General features: G+C 41.7%; 1 protein-coding gene across 3 annotated transcripts; it reads left to right on the top strand.

Annotated features, from left to right (window-relative positions):
- Positions 1–2,329: 2,329 nt before the first annotated feature.
- Positions 2,330–19,987, top strand: LOC131245362 (UBP1-associated protein 2C-like). 3 transcript variants are annotated; one of them, XM_058244771.1, is made up of 2 exons: positions 2,330–3,844; positions 16,227–19,987. In XM_058244771.1, exon 1 carries the CDS (start codon positions 2,542–2,544, stop codon positions 3,841–3,843), a length of 1,302 nt encoding a protein of 433 aa, XP_058100754.1. In that variant the 5' UTR covers positions 2,330–2,541; the 3' UTR covers position 3,844; positions 16,227–19,987. The 3 variants fall into 3 exon arrangements, with proteins under 3 accessions (XP_058100754.1, XP_058100753.1, XP_058100752.1); XM_058244770.1 differs by lacking the exon at positions 16,227–19,987 and adding an exon at positions 7,647–7,669; XM_058244769.1 differs by lacking the exon at positions 16,227–19,987 and adding an exon at positions 15,496–15,773 and having other exon boundaries at positions 2,332–3,844.
- The last annotated feature ends 212 nt before the right edge of the window (positions 19,988–20,199 follow it).

The following is a 20,199-nucleotide window of genomic DNA, read 5'->3' as shown; positions in this document are numbered from 1 at the left end:
TGATGTATGCATCTTATTGGCTTTCTCCATCTGTCTTATCCATACTGTCCATCCGTTTTTTCACTGCATTAGCCCAACTCAAGTGGACCATACCACAGAAAACAATGTTGCAACATAAGTTTTGGATCATCACATTGAGGTAATTATAGTGATGCAATTGATGATCTAATTATTTTGGGATATCATTAATAAGTTATGTGTCCAATAGATAAATAGTTCAGCAACACGTGCTACATATGCAATTTTTGAAAAGATTTTAAATGTAGTCCAAGCTTTCACCTTGGATTTCAAATCCCCAATTACTTCATGGTGTCAAATAATTAGGGGATTTGAAACCTCCTCAAATCCCCCCCAATCCATGGTGCCAAACGACCCTAGAGCATTGTTTTAGCTAGCTATCACTCGGTATTATTTGATAGTTATGTGTTTGATTTTACATGTTAATTTATTAATCTTGGGCGTTAACCTGACCTAACTTGGAGTGTAAGGTTAAGCCTTCAATACCTTAGGTTGGGTTTAAGATTAGGTTAAGCCTTACGCCACATCCTTCCATGGTTTGGTTGGGCCCAACGTTGATTGTTGGGGCTCTAACTAGAACAATAGCAAATGTGTGGCCAATACCCTGGGTATGATGTTGCCCACCTAATCACGTGTAGTGGAGATCACGCATTGCTTGGGTAATACGGATGATAGCAAACGACTAGATAGAGAGAAATCACAAGCTAGTGCTGGTGGAACCAGAGTTTTAGAGTATCTCTCAACTCTACTACATTTCTAAGGTGTTGATTTTTTTGGTGTTTATCTTTTCTTGATAAGTTACGGTAGATTTGTCTTCTCATACTTAAGTAGTGATTTATACTTCATACACAGTAACTAAAATGTGGAGTACAAACAATTTGAATCAAACTGTTAAGGTTTCGGCCTAAATTTTGATAGACTATATACAGTGGAAAAACAACCATACACGATTGATGCAAGTGAAGTAAAACAATGAAAGAAAGAGAGACACGTACAAAAGCTAAAGCTAAAATAGAATTAATAAACAAGAGGGAAGAAATTTACATGAGTGACTAAATGCCTACATTGCAGGATGGTAATACGGAGTTTTGTCTTTTCATTCAAACAAGAGAAGTAAAAAATGTAAAGCTTACATCTCTTCAACTCTTCTTTCATATGAAAATTTTTTAATCAAGGGATGCCCTAGAATAAGGGATAAAGTTTTCTCCCATGCACGGTGCTTCAAGCTTTTCTAGCTGGGCTATAAATGACCAATCTCAAGCGTGACTTTGAACTTAAGTGAGCATGTTGGACTAGGCTGCATTGGGCTTCCCAGCCTTGAAATGCTGGTCCAATTTGGTCCAAACTTCAGGCTGAGCTTGACTACCCATTGCCACCCCGAGCCTAGTATCGAGGTGGACAGAATGGATGTTCGTAGAAAACATGGTGGCCCTACAGAGCTATAGCGCCGCATAAAATAAGTGTTGCAAGGACCTTGGCTCCTTTAAGGTCCTCTGGTTGATGGCAAATGGCTGTAATTAATGGTAAATGGATGCACATGGATAAAAAGATCATTTCATTGATGGTAAATAATAGTGATTGGAATTAATGTAAGATGAAAATGGAGCAAAGTAACTTGAATTGGAATCCTCTCTAAGGAAAATCATGTGAATTGAAATCCTCTCCTAAGGCCGATGATGCAAATATTAAGCATGGTCAAAATTTTTGAAGTGAGCCTGCTTTTATAGCCCACTTAATACTCATATTTATTTATTTTATCAAAATATATATTTTACTAGGCTTATTACAATATTTTTTATGTGAATTTGAGGTATTAAAATTGACTTCATGCATTTTAATTATAGCACTGGAGCACAATTCTTGGATTCAAACGAGGCATCCAACACTGATGAGGATTGGCATCGATCACATTTAGGGGCATTTGGATCGTAGGTTGCTTAAGATAAATAACTTATCTTAGTTTCTACTTATTAAGAAGACAAAGTATGTTAGGTAAATATCATATTTATTAACTGATCCTCTTTTTTATCTCTCTTGATGACTCTCTTAGCAACTTATAAAAAGTAACAAAAGTGATTAAGTACTTTTAAGTAAAAAAGATACTTATAACTAATTATAAACCAGACATATTTATAATAAATAACTTATCAACTGCTGTAAGTAGAAAAAGTAATTTATTTGGTGGTATCCAAATGGGGCCTTATCATGTGATTTGGATCCAGTGTATTCCAATATCAAGCATCCAAGCGTGCCCTATCTACTGATTTAAGTAGAAGAAGTAACTCATCTGGTGGTATCCAAACGGGCCTTACCATGTGATCTGGATTTTGTATTCCAATTTCAAGCATCCAAAAGAGCCCCATAAAATCCCAACATTCAGCCAAGAACGCTCCTTCAAATAGCCCACGGCAGAAGGCTCGCTTCCGCTCCCTGCTTTCGTCGGTATTAGGGTTAGGGCTAGATTTTCTCCAGGGTTAGGTTTTTTCATCTCTCTCTCTCTCTCTCTCTCTCTCTCTCTCATCCATGGATGCTTCCAGCAAGAAGCGAAAGGCCGACGAGAACGGCATCGAACAGGCATTGAAGATTACTCCGGAAGACGCCCGCAAGATCATTTCGCCCTTCTCCCCCGACCAACTCCTCGACATCCTCCAAGACGCCGTGGCCCACCACCCCGACGTCCTCGATGCCGTCCGATCCATAGCCGACCGCGACCCTGCCCAGCGCAAGCTGTTCATCCGCGGCCTTGGCTGGGACACCACCACCGAAGGCCTCCGCACCCTCTTCTCTTCCTACGGCGAACTCGAAGAGGCTATCGTCATCCTCGACAAGGCCACCGGCAAGAGCAAGGGGTACGGCTTCGTCACCTTCAAACACATCGATGGCGCCCTCCTCGCCCTTAAAGAGCCCAGCAAGAAGATTGACGGCCGGATGACTGTCACCCAGCTTGCGGCTTCGGGTGCTGCGGGCCCTACCGCCAACGCCCCTGCTCCCGATGTCTCCATGCGGAAAATCTTTGTCGGGAACGTGCCGGCTGACATGCCTGCAGACAGGTTGCTGGCTCATTTCTCGTCATATGGAGAGATCGAGGAGGGGCCACTAGGGTTTGATAAACAGACGGGGAAGTCGAGAGGGTTCGCCTTGTTTGTTTATAAGACGGCTGAAGCAGCAAGGGCATCCCTAGTTGACTCAATCAAGAACGTAGATGGGCATCAGCTGCAGTGCAAGCTGGCGATCGAAGGAAAGAAGGGAAAGCCTGGGGGCCCAACTGAAGGAGTGCAGCTCCCGTCAGCAGGTGCGGGCGATATTACAGGTAATGCAGTTGGATTGCTGCCGCCGTCATCCATGCCAGGTTCTCTATCCAGTCAGTATGGTGGGCCCGGTGTGCCCGGCGGGGTTTCTTCATTTGGGGGTCTGGGTGGCTTTCCTGCTGGGCACCAGGGCCCAGGGCTGAGTCACCATCTCAACACAGGGATGCAGCCATCCCTTGGCGGGCCGGGGCTTTCATCTGTGGGGAATCAGGTGCCATCATCATTGGGTGGCGGTGGCAGTGGTTATGGTAGTGGGTTGGGGGGTGGTGGTCCTTATGGGTCTTCACAGTATGGTGGACCTGGTATGGGTGGGTATGGTGGGTCAGCTGGTGGGCCGTCCATGTATCGATTGCCTCCAAGTTCTGTTGGGATGCCCTCAGGGAGCTACCCAGAAGGAGGGCATTACGGGCTGTCGTCATCTGCATATCAGAGCCAGCATCACCAGCAGGCGGGTTCGTCACCAGTCCCAAGGGTTCCTACTGGAGGGATGTACCAGGGTGTGCATCCATACTACTGAGGTAATGCTTCTTTTCCTTTACCTTCCTTCTATCTTGCTATGGAGCTTGGTTATTTAGTTAGTTTTTGCTGTTCTTTTAGGATTTCTGCTAGTTTAAATATTTTTTTGGTTGTGCTACACATATAATGTTTTATCCAATTCACCCTTAGGATTATTTGTTATATATTAGCATGCATTTCGTTATGTTCTTCACTTCGTTGATATCTTTGGTCCATGTTGTTTTGTTATCTTTGAGTTATGTACTGCTAACTTATGCTATTTCATGTCACCCTCTTGTGAATTTTGAATTTCACATGCCTTGTCTATCCAGTTGCTTATCTTAATCTGACTTGCAGTTGTACTTGCTTAGAAATTTTCATGCATTCTATATTTTTTTCATTGATCATTAGTTCTCTTTTCTCGGTTTGTGATTGGGTATTTATGATTTTTGTGCGTGTATGTGTGAGTTTGGGCTGTTTTCTTTTTTCCCTGTTTTGTTTTGGCTTGTGCTTGTTAATTTTTATTAGGTTCGTTTTGCTGCTTTTGTTCTGCCTGTTTGCTTTTAATGGTGGTTTTCATGGTGGTCATTAAGTGATACTTGTTGACATGTATGGTGTTTCAGCTTGGTGAAGGGCATCATGTCTCATTTCTGTGTCTATATTGCCTTGGGTACCCTAAATTCCATGGTGTTCATTTTATGTGCAAAAATGTTCTGTATTTGGTGTGTCAGTGGATATATTCTGTTTTCTTTTGCTCATGTCGTGGTTCAATGGCTTTTTGTCTGGCCATATGATGCTCTGTTCTCTTCTATCATATGTATTAAGATGCTGTTCTCTTCTGAAATTTGCTCTTTTTGAACCGTTCGATAATTCAGTGCCGTTGCATGACTCTTGACTAGGTTACGTAAATGTGCTATGGTATTCTTGTTCTCTTTTTAGGTCAATCGTTTCTTGCTTTATGTTCTTGTTCTGTTTCATCACTGCATGGGTACTTATTCATGATTTAATGGAGATTGATCAGCAATGGCCTGCTTCATGCTGGCCATGTCCTGCCTATTTGTAAATTGGGCCTGTGCCCCATCCTGTCTACCACAGGCCTGAAGATCAGGCCTGAACCCGATCAACTTGTTATTCAAGCCTGAATTAAATCCCAAACCTGATCTGTTATGGATTCAAAAGTAACAAGATGCTGCTTCAGGTTAGGTCTGGCCTCAATTGAAAAAACTAACTGTGCTTGGACACATCCCATTACCTGGCTTGAAATTCAGGCCTGAGCCACCATGAAAATTTTGACCTAGAATCCCGATGGCCAACATCACCCATTCAAGTCTTGGTCAGTTGCAAATCTTGATTTAGGCACTAGGGGAAAATCTGTGATAAAAGAGTGCATATGTGTTAAAGCAAGAGTCTCCTAAAGAATATGAAGTAACAGAGGCCCTCAAAGTAGAGTTCAATGCTTTTTGTGGAAGTACTAGACAAGTATGAGGTAAAAGAAAGTCAAGAATCAGTAAATCGCATGGAACAGATGTTGGGAGAAGAAATCCTTGATTTTCAAATCCTGCATGAACCTAATATAGTCACCTTCCAGGAAGGATAATTTGCACTTGGATACCTAGATCTTTAGCATGCTTCTGTTGTTTTTCTGTGATCTTTGCAAGTTCTTTGATATTTCACTGTTTTGGGCTTTCAAATTCGTTTAAAGGATTTGTGACAAAATTATACTGAATTTTCAGTATTTTTAGGTTTCAAGGATTTTTGCAGTTATTCCTGACATTAATGTTAGAAGCTAGTAGGTTCTGTAGCCTCAATGGTTGAATTCAGTCTAGTTTTCTTTTTTGGCTATGGTTAAAAATGATGTCGGGAGGATCCCTTTCTCGCTAACTCAGCGGGTTGATCCTCCCTTTTGTAATCCTTTTCTTTTTTAATATATATCTTCAGTTATCTCTTAAAAAAAAAGATGTCAGGAGGAGACGAAGAGAGACAAACTTCATGATTATAGATGTAAAAATATGTTATTGTACATCTGGAGGCTGCGTCTTTGTGGTCTGCTTCACCTTCCAGGGAGGATAATTTGCACTTGGATACCTAGATATTTAGCGTGCTTCTGTTGTCTTTCTGTGATCTTTGCAAGTTCTTTGATATTTCACTGTTTTGGGCTTTCAAATTTGTTTGAAGGATTTGTGACAAAATTATACTGAATTTTCAGTATTTTTAGGTTTTAAGGATTTTTGCAGTTATTCCTGACATTAATGTTAGAAGCTAGTAGGTTCTGTAGCCTTAATGGTTGAATTCAGTCTAGTTTTCTTTTTTGCTATGGTTAAAAATGATGTCAGGAGGAGACGAAGAGAGACAACTTCATGATTATAGATGTAAAAATATGTTATTGTACATCTGGAGGTTGTGTCTTTGTGGTCTGCATCATTGGTGCTTAAGTGCAGGGTCTTATCCTTCTTTCCCTCTAAGAAACTGACTCCTGAGAAACTTATCTTTCACAAAATTCTATTAACACAAGCATCATCATGAAAGCCTTGTCCCACGGAAAGGGGTGCAACGTGAGGATTTCCTAGACCTATTCCTTGCTTGGCATTCGGAGGATGGTGGGAAGCTGGGCAGGAGAAGATGGAGAGTTGCTCTTTTGGCATTATCGTGATCAGTTTGGGGAGAAAGGAATGATTGATGTTTTTGCAATAAAAACATTGTGAGCATAGGGGTTTTCAACAGAGTCGTTTTATTGTTTTGGGATTGGGCTCCATGAAGGAGCTGTTTTGGGGTCCCAGCTGGGGGCTGGGTTATTGTTGTAATTTTAGCTTAGGGTTTCTATAGGTTTTCTTTGTTTGTTTGTTTTTGTTTTCTCTTATGTTCTCCTTTTCTTTCTGTTTTGTTTTTGATTAATAAAGTATCACCTTTAAAAATAAATAAATTTACGAGGATTTCCTAAGAGTTTACAGCTACTAGTACTGCTTCTGCCCAAGTGCTTAACTGCAGAGTTCTGATGGGATCTTGTGCACTGGTGATGGTTTATAATCATTCATTGGAATTGTGAGCCATGTTTTAAGGTGCAGAATAAACTGCCTAATACCTCATACTTTATTCTTGGGATGCTAGCACCCATGTTGGGTAGTGAATGTCACCCATGCTTGGGATGCTAGCACCCATGTTTGTGGAATTTGGAGTTTCGTTTTGTTTTCTAAGATAGGCACTATAGGTTTGCTTCTAAGGGCAAAAGGTGTATGCTCGTCAGTGAACTTGAATTTTGTAATCCTGCTTCATGTGCTATGGATCTTGGAGAAAAGCTTGGTGCATAACTTCTGTGTTTGATTCAAAACCCCTGCACACAATTGGACCATACTTAATTTTAACTTTCCTGGCGTACCTGTGAAAATTTTCTTATCTAAAATATGATTTTAGTTGGATACTTGGTAACCACCCTGAGGGAATCTGACGGCTGTAATCTACTTACATGCACAGCGGTTGAAGGAAAAGCAGTATTATCTTCTTGCCTATTTGTTTAGTGACTGATATCTGGCTCTGTAGCCATCTGTTTGTTTGCTAGTATGTTTGTGTGTTTTTTTTTTAAATTTATTTATTTATTCAATACTCACACATGGCTCTGTGGTAAAAAAGCAAAGCTAGAGTATTTCATGCATTCACAGAATTGGCAACGTGGAGGTTGTTTTCTGTTTTTGCTTTTGTTTTATTCTTTCTTTAGTTTAGTTCCCAGATTACAATACGATTACAATTTTAGCAACTTGGAGGTGGTTTTCTTTTTTTCTTTTTTCCTTTTTTCCTTTTTTTTTTTCTTGGACGTAATCTGCTGTTTACCAGGTTTGAGGAACAATCAGATTTTTCTTTGTTTGTGCTTTTGGAAGAGATTGGTATCTGCTGGTATGTGCGCGCACACACTTGTATCCCATTCCCAGCCTCCCAGGTTTGAGGAATAATTAGATTTTTCTTGTTTTGTGCTAATTAAAGAGATTGGTTTCTGCTGTTGGGTGGGTGGGGAAGAGAAATTTATGAATATAAACAATGACAACTGCTGGGTTTGCATCTGCCTTCTTGGTGATAAAGCGTAAACTACAATGTTTCATTCATAAACAATGACAATGTTTCATTCATAGAGATAGGATGAACTCTCCACCTCCGTCGACCTCGCCAGATCTGTTGTGCGAGTAGAAGATCCTTTCCGATCCAGTTTTTTGACCATGACTTCCACCTCCTCCAGAGGCTTTGGCAAGGACATTGCAACGGGTAACTGTCACATTTCAATCATTCACGAAGATGGAGAGTGGACTAAAGTCCTCCCAAAAAGACGACACCAGGTCCCACCAGAGAACAGACGCAGCAAATATGCCCATTTCCCCACCCTCTTTGTCAAAGGATACCCGCATGGATGGTATCCCATTAATTTGGAAAAAGTTTTCGGGCGAGCGAGTGCAGTGATGGACGTGGTTATGCCCAGAGATAGAGATAGTGGTGAATATCGTGGCTTTGCGTTAGTTCGTATGGGTAGTGAAACTAAACTAGCAAGAGCGGTGGATATGCTCCATGGCGACAACTTCGATGGAAGGAAACTGTTAGTGCAACGAGCTAGATATGGCCCTGATACTCTTCCAAACCCCACCACTCGCCGACGCTCGGATCCTAAGGCCGTCTCTCATATGAAGCCCTCCCAACTGGTCTGTACTCCTACCAAAGCCGGTAATTTCTCTCGTCCTGTTCAAGGGCATTCATTCAAAGAAGCTGTTGTTTATGGCAGTAGCAACCCTAAGGACCCCTCTTCTTCAGCCACACCATCAGAGGAACCCCATCTTTCAATCATCCCAACAGCCTCCGAGAGTGGATGGTGATGACCCATCGGTAGATTCCCTTACCATAGATCAGGTGCAGTTCGAGAAAAATAGAGTTGCACTGGCTAAACCTGTAGTCATCATTACAAAGGAGGGAGCGTCCATTCCCCTAGTCAAGGATTGGATCAAAGCTAACACCGGGTTTCAATACGGGAACTCTGATCTTAAACCCATCGGCTCTAATGCCCTTTGGATCAAAATCTGTCCTGGTCTTACGCCCGATCTTCTCTCCATGGTGGGAAGTTCTCAAATGTCCGGTCTGATTGTTAAAATCATGCCGTGGGAGGAATACTCCATCTTTGGGAAAGAAAATATATGGGTTCTCATTTGGGATGTCTCGTTGGAATTCTGGTATGACGAATTCCTTATTTCGGCGGCCTCTTCCTCGGGTTTCATCTTGGAAATGGATTCAAAAACGCAATTAGGGGTCGAGCTTGGAGTTATTAGGGCTAGAATCCGAAGGAAGAAAGGTACACCCCTCCCTGAATACATTCGTGTCAAGGCGGATAACCGGATAGTTATACTACTGGTTCAAAAGGAAGATCCTCAATCCAACCATCTCAGGTGGGGCGATGTTTGGATGGCCAGAGGTCCCGGTTGTTCTTCCACGGAGGAATTCTAGGAGCATACTGGAGAAGGAGGAGTACCGTTTCCTTGCACCGGAGGAGTACCAGAATAGGGCGCTTTCTCATCGCCTGCTAACTCAGATCGCCTTAATTATCATTCGTCCTCCCCTGAGACACGTGACAACTCCCCAACACCTCCCTCGTTTCGTGTCCCTGAAGTTTCTCCTGTCGTGGGCGAGAAGCTTCGGCGCCCCTTTCTTCTAACGACATGTGTCGCTCTTCCTCCGACCCTCCTGCGCCTGGACGATTCAACGACGGCAAGTAAGCCATGTATTGCGCCCCCATCCCAGTTCTCGAGCACACCTCATAATGACACCTCGTCAACCACGCTTAGACGCCACGTACCCGCTGCTGCTACAGTAGATAGCATTACCCCTGTACACGTGGGTTCTCAATCCGCGGCTCTGAGACTCACATCCCTTAATGAAATCGGGTCAGTGGATACGGGTCCGTTCTCGACCTGAATCCGTCTCCCTCATAGCAAATGGCCCACTCATACAATAGTTGGATCAGTTCCTTGAAACCCCACTCCATCGCATATCCTATCCAAATCATCGTCGCCTCACCATTCCCTTTTCCATTCGACACCTATGGAAGACAGCTAGGCCTACGAAGATTTATCAGAGAGCTTGATTTCGGAATCTCAAGGTGCATAGTCCTGCCCTTCCTCTCCCTCCACATCAGCATCCAGGAGACAGGATTGGGCAGACATGGGCCCCCTGACTCTGTTCCAAGAGGAGGATCCAACTGAGGTCATCGACGCTGCACCACTCCAGATGAGAACAAATCTCTCCCATCAACAGGCTGATAACTTATTGCTCTTCACGGAGGGCAAAAGTCGAGAAGAAATCTTTGATAAAATGCAGTACAAGAGGTGGATTAGGGATGCTGTCGGCCATGTCGTCCGATCTTTGGGCTTATCGTTCGATGACAGGCCAGAAGATTACTTCGGTCTCTTCCAGTACATAGAAGACAGAGGAAGACCCCTCCCTCTGGCCAAGACTCCGATCAAAAAACAGAACCGCTCCTCCTCCAATAGGGAACTATGTAATCTTCAACATCAGACTATTACTTCTCCTGCGTCTACCTCCAGACGCGGAAGAAAGGGTGCTCGGGGCAGAGTGGTTTCCCAATGAAAATCTTCACCTGGAATGTGCGAGGGGTGGGCTCCAAGCAAAAGCGGAGCCTTATCAAGGAGTCTATCAGGCGTAAAAACCTAGATTTCTTATGTCTGCAGGAAACTAAAGTCCCCATCTTTTCCGATCGTCTCCTGGCGACTTTATGGCATTCCAATGATGCCAAATTTGTCACTCGGGATGCTGTTGGCTCTTTTGGAGGCATCCTTATCGCTTGGAAATCTTCTCAATGGGATTTGATTCACTCGGCTATGGGTGTTTTCTCAGCTTCAGTCATACTTCAAGATAAGTCATCCCTATTCCGTTGTCTTATTATTGTTGTTTACGGTCCTGATGATGGTTTTGCTAGGCAGAACTTCTGGGACGAGCTGACAACCTCTAGACAATCTTTCCTAGGCCCCTGCTGTTTCGTAGGAGACTTTAATGTGATTTGGTTCCCTGAGGAACACTCTCGGAGGAGGAGAATGAATCCGGCCATGCTCGCCTTTTCGGACTGGATCCAACAACAGCAGCTGGTCGATCTCCCTCTTTCTAGCGCCAAATTTACCTAGACTAATGGGTGTCGATCTCCGATTCAATTAAGGCTAGACAGATTTCTCCTTTCTACGGAATGGATCGACGTGTTCCCCTCTGTCTGTCAGATTGCTCTCCCAAGATTGACTTCCGACCATTGTCCGATTCTTTTGTCATCGAATGAAGACAATTAGGGCCCGAAACCGTTTAAATTTAACTCTGCATGGCTTGAGATAGACGGTTTCAAACAAAAAATCGAGGAGTGGTGGTCGTCCTTTCAAGTGTCCGGATTCGCTGGTCACAATTTGCTCTGCAGGCTTAGACTTCTGAAGGACAAAATCAAATCATGGAAGGTAGAGGAACTTCACAAGACAGATCAAGAAACCGATGCTCTTCTGGCAGAACTGCAACTTTTAGACTCTAATATTGACGGCACCGAAGTTCCTATACACATCCTTTCTAAGCGCATCCAGATTATTCAGGATATATCATCCAGGGCTTTCCAAGAGGAAGTCTCCTGGAAACTAAAAGCGAGGGCGAAATGGATTGCAGAAGGTGATAGGAATACAAAGTATTTTCACAACATCGCTAGTATGAAAGCGCGTGCCAAAGCCATCTTTAGCATCACCGTTGAAGACAGATCGATGATAAAGATGAAATCGCTGTTTGTGCGGTTGATCACTTCAGATCTATTTACACCGCGGAGGGTTGGAATAGACCCCCTTTCCATTCCCTCCAGGCCGCTGATTGGAAATCCCTTTCTCTGAGGAAGAGACTCTAAAGGCTATTAGCGTGCTAGGTGGAGATAAATCCCTAGGTCTCGATGGATACCCCATGTGTTTCTTTCAAACTTTTTGGAGCACGATTCGTTGCGACATTATGAATTTCCTTCATGAGTTCTACTCAAGGAGCAAGTTATCCAAAGGATTAGGAGCTTCCTTTATTGCGCTCCTTCTTAAGGTTCCCGGCGCTTTCGCCTTCACCGATTTCAGGCCCATCAGTCTCATCGGCAGCCCCTATAAGATTCTGGCGAAAATCCTTTCTTCCAGGCTTTCGGCAGTCATGGACAAACTCATATCCAAGTATGAGAATGCTTTTATTAAGGGAAGATAAATTATTGACGGAGCCCTCATCGCCAATGAAATCCTCCATTCGTGCCACCGTTCGGGGGATAAATATATATTTTTCAAATTGGATATTGAAATGGCATATGATCACTTTGATTGGGATTTTATATACTACGTGATGGATCGAATGGGATTCGGCGACAAGTGGAAAAGTTGGATAAGAGCTTGCATAGAATTGGCACACTATTCGGTTCTCCTAAACGGCGTTCCCAAGGGCTTCTTTTCTAGTTCTAGAGGGCTGCGTTAGGGTGACCCCCTCTTCCCGCTTCTCTTCCTTATGATTGGTGAAGCCTTATCCCAGATGCTCATCAAAGGTGAACAAGCTGGTTTGTTCAAAGGAGTTTCGATTCCGGGCGTCAATTTCTCAATTTCACATATCCAATTTGCGGACGACACCTTGATCACGGTGGAGGCAGACCTTGCAAACTTCCTTACGATGCTTTGAGGCGGTGTCGGGCCTCAGAATTAACATGGCCAAATCCAAGATATACGGTGTCAACTGTTCAGATGAGGAATTTTCCTCCTACGCAAACATCTTCGGGTGCTTCCTTGCTTCCTTCCCAACTATTTTCGTCGGTCTCCCGCTTGCAAACAAACCCATGTGGGATAGAGTAGTGGTGAAATTCCAGAAAATGCTCGCCTCTTGGAAGGGTCGTTACCTGTCTATTGGGGGTAGGATCACTCTTATCAAGGCGGCGCTGTCCAACGTTCCTATCTACTTTATGTCTTTATTTCGATGCCCTTCTCATGTTCTTGACAAAATTGACAATTTGAGAAGAGATTTCCTTTGGTGCGGGAAAGAGAATCAAAAAAAAAAAATCATCTCTTAGACTGGAAAGATGTGTGTTCCCACTTCAAGGATGGTCGAGCAAGCATCAGGAGTTTGATGCCCTTCTCATGTTCTCGACAAAATTGACAATTTGAGAAGAGATTTCCTTTGGTGCAGGAAAGAGAATCAGAAAAAAATTCATCTATTAGACTGGAAAGATGTGTGTTCCCACTTCAAGGATGGTGGAGCAAGCATCAAGAGTCTGAAGGTGATGAACTGTGCTCTCCTTGGGAAATGGACTTGGAGGTTGGCTACAGAGGCGGACGCCTTATGGAACGTACTGATTAAAGGAAAATATGGGTCGTCTCCTGGGGGATGGTGGACTAAAGCCTCGTCGTGTTACAGAGCTTCTTCTATTTGGGAAGGAATTTTACGTGCTCAAAAGCCAGTTTTGCAGAACATCGGGTATCTTCTTGGCAACGGATCAGCTATCAGATTTTGGGAAGATCAGTGGATTGGCGAAACGGCTCTCAAAAATAGATTCCCAAATATCTACCGTGTTGCTGCAATCAAAGATAGCCTGATCCAATGCTTTTATTCGCAGACTGCCTCTCGATTAGTTTGGGAAATAAGCTGCATCAGGAACCTAAATGATTGGGAGGTGGGGGAATATGCAGATCTTCTTAATTGCCTCTCTTTTGTGTCGCTGACCCGGAATGAACCTTATAAAGTCTTGTGGAAAGGGGATAGGTCTAGCATTTTCTCAGGGAGATCACTGTACTCTCTTCTCTCTCCTCCCACACCTCCTCCTCTCTTGGCGAACCATTTTATTTGGAAATATCAGAGTCCCCCCAAGTACATTTGCTTTGCCTGGCTAGCAGCTAGGAATCGCATTCTTACGGTTGCCAACTTGCGGAAAAGAGTAATGCAACTTCCCAACATCTGCCTTTGCTGCATGAATGATGAAGAAACGACTGATCATTTGCTGGTCCACTGTACGTTTATCTCCCACATTCTGCTGGACTTTTTTAACAGATTTGAAGTTTGCGGGTGCACTCCTCAGACCGCCTCTTCCTTGCTTACTGGCATGGGTTTAAATTGGGGAAGTCGAAATCGAAAATTTGGAGAATGGCGATTCTCGCTATCTGGTGGGCTGTTTGGACGGAAAGAAACGAGCGGTGTTTTAACAATACGCAATCTTCGTCTCAAACAGTGGGATCTCGGGCTAAAAATCTTCTTATTGAATGGGTTCTTAATGTTCCTAGCCTTAAGGGCTGTGATCTTTTGTTTTTAGGCTTGTAATCCTTGTTCTGCTATCTCAGCAGAGCTGCTTTGTCCTTTTGCTTTTGCCATTTAATAAACCGTTGCTTTTGAAAAAAAAAAAAAAAGAAATTGCGTGTGGGAGGTGACAACAATAGTAGTTTTGAATTATATGCTCTTTTTGTAGATTTGTTTATTGTGGATCATTAGGCTATTTGTTTCTCCCATAATTTAGCAATGTTTTGTTTTTCACCAATAAAGATAATTAACGTGATCTGGATATTGCTTTTATTCTGGCTCTATGATAGCCACCCTGTTTCCAAAATATTTTTTCAACCGAAATCTGTATGGTTTTGCCCATGTAGTTCTCTTTGTTCTTGTTGTCCTGCTCTGATTTATTGTTCTTCAGTGTTTACAGCTATTGATATAATATTGTCATTGTAGATTACCGGTTTTGAAGAATCTTTTCTTGGCATGATCTCCTGTTTGGTTTGATATCCTATGAACTGTCCTTCGTATTTCCAAAATACAACAATGTCTGTTTTAATGCTTCTATATTTGGGTTTGTAGAAGCTGCTCCTGAAGCTAGTGCTTTCAGTAATACTAAGAAATATCTGAGATCCTTCACCTGTTATCATATTTTGGTTTAAAGACTAGCTTAATTGCTGCACAGGATTAGTTGCTCAATGGCAGACCTTATGTGTTTCAACATTGAGGTCTTGTGTTCAAGCGCTGGTTACCTATAAACAAAAAAGAACAGAGAAAAAGAAACCTTAATTGCTGTAGATGCTTACAAGATTATTAGTGAAGAAGAAAGATGGGATTAGGAAGTGAGACACTAAAGAATTTATGCCATACATTAAAGCCTTTTTTGTAAAGCAAATCCCAAATAATTAGGACAAGGGTACTTTCAAAAATAAAATAAAATAAATAAATTAGGACAAGGGTATGACGATGATGGTGGTGGTGATTTCCTAGGTGGTTGATTGTCATTCGGCTCAAATCTTAAGCCTTATAATTAAAGTCGAGAATGAATGGTTTTGGCGTAGCGATTCTCTCTTGATAATCTATTATATACATTGTTGGCTTTGATGTGTCATGTTGTAATGCTTATTGTATTTTATGTGATTTATGTTATTAGGGTAGAATGGTGCTTCTAGTTGCAATGCTTTTCTTTATATGATTGCTGTCCCTTTATATTATTGTTTTTGAGATTATCAAAATCGATGTGCTTTGTCCTACCTTTTCATCTCTTAGTTGTTCTTTTGAAATTTGGGGTGAAGTTCATGTGTTGCTTTTGCCTTTTCTGTTTGATGCTGCATGGTCGACACATCAACTTCACCTTGTTTGCGAGGCATGAAATGATGGATTAAGTTATGATGGGTGTGTGCTTCAGGTGTATGACACAGCTCTTGGGTGCAAATGCTTTAAATGGTTGTGGAGAATGCAGACATGTAATCTGGTTTTGATGAATGGTTTCCCAAACTTTTGTGGCTGCTTCTCTGCTCTGGCTTTAAGATGCGGTTTGTTTATGATGGCTGGTTGTTGAAGATGTTGATGGCTTTAAGATGCGGTTTGTCTATGATGGCTGGTTGTTGAAGATGTTGAAAGTAGTTTACTATGTTGTTCTTGTGGACTTCTTACTAGTTTAGTCTAAATTTAGACATTTAATTACATCTGTGTGATTGTTTTTGCTTTTGCATGACTCAGCATGTCAATATTTGCTGTTGATACTTTTTTTGATCCGACACTCTGCATTTTGTGTGTGGTTATGCATCATGAGATTGCTTTGCCTCCATTGGTTATGTTCCTGGGTATAGTAGTATGTTCTCTTTATAAATGTGCATCTTCTTGTCAATAGCTGAAACTTTTCATATTGGTAAACGGGCATGTAGGCAGATACTTGATGGTACTTGAATGTCATGGTCTGTTCTTGTCCATTATTGTCCTTGCGAGTCTATTTTGGCCACAAAGTTCCTCCACTATATAGGAGGAAAACCCCTCCTGATGAATGGGAGGGTTAGAATCCTTTGTGACCTTTGGGAAAAAGAGGATTTCCTTCTTCTTCTTCTTCTTCTTCTTCTTTTCCTTCTTGTTTTTAATTTTTAATTTAGTTATTTTCTCCAGCTGGCTGAAACATTACATTCAGCAAGGAAACTGGAATCCCACCGAAATGCTGTGCGGTTGAATATGGTCAGTCGCAGTCTCTACTTCATATCATTAGTTGATTTTACCTGCCTACAATTTCTCTGGTGTCTTTGTGCTAGAAAACTTTTTTTTTCTTTTTCTGGAATATAGAAATATGCTGTTTGTGTTAATCATCACCATGATCATCTAAACCTTATCCAGTTAATGGGGATCAGCTAAATGAATCCCGTTCTGCCATTCCACTCTATGAAGGACTGTATCCTCAATTAAACTGTAGCTCATCCAATATTTTCTTACTACCTTCAGCCACATCCTCTTGGGCCTTCCCCTTGCCCTTTTAGAACCTTTGAACGACATCGTATCGTTCACCACCGTTGAGGTTGTATAGCTCCATATCACCCTGTATCGGCTGTTTGATGCCGATATAGCCATATTGTTCGTGGATGCTGCTGGTGCGTATCATGCTTTAAACCTTGCAACTTACTTCTAAACTGGTGGTCTCAGTTGCATATGGCCAAACCATCTAGATGAAAAAATTGAAGCATATCAAGGCAAAGCTAAAAAAGTGGAGCAGATGAAGTTTTGAAAGAGGAGATTTTGCTGTAAAATTGACATCATCGACAGGGAAGAAGAAAATGATTAGCTAGACAAATCAAAGGAGATAGAAAGAGAGTCTTTAAAATTGGAATACATGGATATTTTGAGATGGGATGAGGCAACGTGGAGAATGAAATCTAGGCCTCGTTGTTAAATGAGGGCAATAAAATCACTTCCTTTTTTCCAGAAATGAGCAAATGGGAGAAGTAGATGGAACCACATACATAAAATCAGCACTCAAGTGGCTTGCTAGAAGTCCCTGATCAGATTAAAGATGCTCTTGCAGAATATTATAGCTAGTTATATGCATATGAGTCTATTAGGAGACCAAGGCTCAAGGGGCTCACCTTTACATGACTCCAAGAAGTCATGTGGATTGGCTGGAAAGGGAATTTGGCGAGGAAGTGAGGAGAGTTGTCTTGGAGACAGGCAGAGATAAAGCCCTGGGTTCCATCGCGTTCTTGTGAGTATGTTGGGAAATAGTAAAACATGATGTTATGGGATTTATGAAGGTTCCATTGTAGGGTCATGCTTAGCAAGGGCCTTAATTCTACCTTTATCACCTTGATTCCGAAGAATGATGATGTAGCAACCATAAATGACTTTCATCCCATTACCTTGGTGGGGGGAGTTTTTCAGATTTTTAACAAAGACACACTCAAACCGGTTAAGGGAGGTGCTTAGTTTGATTGCATCTTCCTTCCAAGGAGCATTTGTGAAGGATAGAGAAATTCTTGATGGTGTGCTTATTGCTAATGAAGTTATTTATTTGAAAAGAAGTAGGGAGGATGGTCTTCTTTGTAAGGCAGATATGGAGAAGACACCATAAAAAAATGATATGGAAAAGGTTTATGAAGTCAGAGGGTGTGGAAGTGATCTTCAAGGGGATGGAAGTGAAAATCGACCCCTTAAGTGAGGAACAGAGGGTGTGGTAGTGATCTTCAAGGGGATAGTTCTCATCTAAGTTTGTCATGTCTATGCTGTGGGAGATGGGTAGAGAAGTGCATTCGTGTGCCTATGCAGGGGAAGTTCCCTTCCCTCGTAGAGTTCAGGCATTTATTTGGACAGCTTCTGCAAACAAAATCCTCATCCGTCGATGATCTAAAGAAGAGAGAGATCGCAATCCCAAATATGTGCTCGATGTGTAGAAGTGCTGAGGAATCAGGAGATCATCTATTTCTTGCATTGCACGGTTGTGTGAATGGTCGTATGCAGCGTTAAAAGGGGGATTGTGATCAATTATGAGGGGTTGAGTTGTTTATCGGGCATGGCTTTTGGAGCCATGATTTTCTTTTGGGCAGCTTTGCGTTTTTTGGTTTTTGGGCTGTATTGTGCATGTTGATCTAGGTGGGGGTGGCGAGAGGGTCATCCACTGCTGGTGGACCTTTTTTTGTGGTTTAATGAATTCGTCGCTTTCCAAAAAAATAATAATAATAAAGGGAAAAATTATGTCTGCTTCCTCTCACTTTATTACTTGTTGGTGTCACTAATAAGTTCCGTTGAATGCATTCATTTCTAATTCTATCCTTCCTCGTCTTGCCACTCATCCTTCTCAGCATCCTCATTTTAGCTATACTTTCCACATGAAAATGTTTTCCTTGTTCTGTTGCATAGAAGCTCTTCTTATGTCTATCCTATGAAATCTCCCCTTGGTATGTCGTGATCACATAGAACTCCAAAGGCACATCTCTACTCCATCTACCAGCTCTAATTCTGTAGGCGGCATCCTTGTTGATCTCTGTTTTAAGATACTCTTCATGTCACTGCTAGTAGCTAATTGGCAAGTAGTCGTTTGAACCCCTATTTATTTGACATGAGTCTCTATTTATTTCAAGACATGGGTGGTCAAATCTCACAAATGGCATTGCCATGAAAGGACTTGCATTTTTTTTTTTTTTTTGGGTGGGATTGGAGGATAATATTGAACCATGCTGTTCTTGTTAAGATATTCATGTCGCTCCTGGTTGTTGAAGTGGCAAGTGTATTTGTTTGACCAATACATGTATAATTTCCGTATTGTATGAGCAGTTAAGTAACATATGGAATGGCTTTATAACTGCTTATGCTGAAAAAAGTGACATTATTACATAGACTGTGTGTCCAAACATATTTCAATAGTTAGGTGTTCCATCATCATCATCATTGTAGCCTTGTCCAATCAGAGCTGTGGTCTACGTCAAATAATGCATGCTATGCACATGTATATTTACTGTTCTATATTTGGCCTGTGTATGATTCACATTCTACTGGAATGGCTAACCCTTTCCTGGATTTACAGATAGTTGCTAGTTGTTTAGCACATGTTGCGTTGTACAAAATATGCATTTGCTATGTTAAAAAAACCGATTATGGATACTTAGCTCCTTTGCGAAAATTTTAGTAACTTCTTATTTGTCAACAGTATACTGCTTTTTGTTCTTTTGAGTTGGAAATTGTGCACCCCGCTGCAAAATTCATGATTGAAATTAAGTGTTTTATGCTCTTCTGCATCATCATCGATATCGAAGCCTTGTGAATAAAATCCCCTGTTTCCTTTCAATAAAATAAAAATAAAAATTCATCATCTAAGCCTTAAGCCCAATTTATTGGGGTTGGCTACATGAATCCTGTTCTGCCATTACACTCTGTCAAGGGCCATACCTTCAGTTGGACCATAGGCCATCAAGTTTTTTCATACTACCATCATCCACGTCCTCTTGGGCCTTCCCCTTGCTCTTTCAGAGCCATCCACGTTCTTTTCTACATAGTCTATAGAAATCTGTTACTCAAGAACATTTTTCCACTGCACAACTGTGTTTGACTTTCATCTTGTTCCTTGAGTTGGGATGTTGTGCACAGGTTTGGAGTTTATGAACCCATCTCAAGCACAATATTTGTGTTTTTTCTTCTTCTTCTTCTTCTTTTTTTTTCAACTCTCGTGCTTTTTTGAGGCTCCTTAAGTTGGAATCTCATATTATCCTAGCCTCTAGTTTTAGCAATTGATATATCTCATGTCGAGGGACACGTGCCCTCATTTTGGTTTTTTTGAATAGCTGCAGACAAATTTCTATTTTATTTGGGTTAAAATTTTGTGTACATGATGTATTTGTGATGTATGCTTCAAAATAAATAAAATAAAATGCTAGAGATGTGTACCAGTGCAAGGGATGTTAGCAATATAAGAGAGGTTGTAACAAGCATGGTAGATCTAGCATGAATTAAGATTGTTAGATCACGCAGAAGTTTCTCGGTGACAACTACATACACATTTAGTCTTTTTTCTTTCCTCCCCCCTCAACACACACACACGCACACACACACACACACACACACCAATTAGATGCTGTGTTTGGATTAATTCCAGCAACCAAAATTA

The sequence above is a fragment of the Magnolia sinica genome, chromosome 5, assembly GCF_029962835.1.
Source record: "Magnolia sinica isolate HGM2019 chromosome 5, MsV1, whole genome shotgun sequence".
NCBI lineage: Eukaryota > Viridiplantae > Streptophyta > Magnoliopsida > Magnoliales > Magnoliaceae > Magnolia > Magnolia sinica.
The sequence above is the reverse complement of the archived record's forward strand: the minus strand, read 5'-3'. Positions and strand labels throughout refer to the sequence as shown.

Excerpts from the sequence above, each read along its gene's own strand:
- LOC131245362 (XM_058244771.1), top strand. The coding sequence starts at position 2,542 with ATGGATGCTTCCAGCAAGAAGCGAAAGGCCGACGAGAACGGCATCGAA.